Source organism: Aphanomyces invadans (genome assembly GCF_000520115.1).
Source record: "Aphanomyces invadans strain NJM9701 unplaced genomic scaffold supercont1.7, whole genome shotgun sequence".
NCBI classification, from domain to species: Eukaryota; Oomycota; class Saprolegniomycetes; order Saprolegniales; family Verrucalvaceae; genus Aphanomyces; species Aphanomyces invadans.
In genome coordinates, this window is record NW_008580152.1 from 1,995,581 (window position 1) to 1,996,809 (window position 1,229).

The 1,229-nt window shown below is 44.2% G+C and overlaps 1 protein-coding gene across 1 annotated transcript; it reads left to right on the forward strand.

Annotated features, from left to right (window-relative positions):
- Positions 1 to 582: 582 nt before the first annotated feature.
- H310_04735 (hypothetical protein) lies at positions 583 to 866 on the forward strand (the record flags this gene model as incomplete). Its single annotated transcript, XM_008869195.1, has 3 exons — positions 583 to 624; positions 679 to 807; positions 858 to 866. 3 exons carry the CDS (start codon positions 583 to 585, stop codon positions 864 to 866), a joined length of 180 nt encoding a protein of 59 aa, XP_008867417.1.
- Positions 867 to 1,229: the final 363 nt, after the last annotated feature.

Sequence of the window (1,229 nt, forward strand, 5' to 3'; positions counted from 1 at the left end):
TGTGCACGGCTACAGTGAACCGGGAAAAAACTCGCAAGCGTTGTACCATCATTAAATTTGCAGTGGGAATAGTAGGTTTCACACACAAGACCAGAAGCAAAATTGCTTCTTAGTCCATGATTGGATAAATATGCTTGAGCGACTTTCGTGATCTCTGATTGGTTCAGACTCAATGCCTGTCCATGATTAGACATAAGGTGAAATACGTAGGAATTGTATGGAGAAATTGAACAAATAGTAGGAAATATCTTCCTACAACTTCGATTTTGTCGGTATCAAATATGTCCATCCGGAAGTTTTTGTCTTTGTTTCACTATTGAAATTGGCGGAAAACAACCGGAAGCAATTTTACAGCGTCTTGAATGAACACGTAGGAAAATTTTTCTTTGATTTGGATAGCCAATCAAATAGCTCAAAAACAGAGAAAAGGCGACCAATAGGACACAGCAATGGGAGGCTCTCATTCATGAACATGAGTACCAACAGCAATTTCACCATCGAAGGAGCGCGCCGCAATCACATCTCAGACAGCACACGACTCGATACTTGTCCGGAATTAAGCAGGTAGTCAACTGGGCAATCATGACAGGGAAGCCAGAGCTCCTGATGCCAAGCACCGAGCATGTGGGTCGCATGACCTTAGATCTGCGCGTGTTTGCGTACGAGAACTTTTTGTAGTGCATTGTCTGGACAGTGCGGGAGCGAGATGTTGGGCTAGGCGCCCTCAGTGGCTACCGCAGTGCAGTGAAGCGTTTGTACATCGATCAAGGCGTTGACCTCCCGGAGCCATACGACAACGACATGAAGGTTATTTTTTCGGGTACATTCATGGATATTTTTGCAAAAATGAAATACAGGTGATTTAGGGATTCGAAAGTCCATCGCCCAGAACCTTCAAAGTGGATCCGAGGAATTTACTGGCAAGCGTCCAATGTCGTTCTCGGTGTTTGAACAACTTTGCGCGGCAAGCATGGGCCTGCCCAATTGCGGATTTACGCATCTCTACCTTGTCCTCTCGTGGAACTTGATGTGCCGCTCCAAATCTACGGAGACGATATGGTACCAATTTACTTTATTCAGAGCAAAACAATATCCATTAAAATTTCGTGGTAGATTCGAGCACATATCGTGTGAGGACGATGTCATTGGGTTCGTCTTTCATAAAACTAAGACAAGCCAAGAAGGTATTATCGCAATTTTTGTTTCGATTGGTTGGCGTGGAACAATAT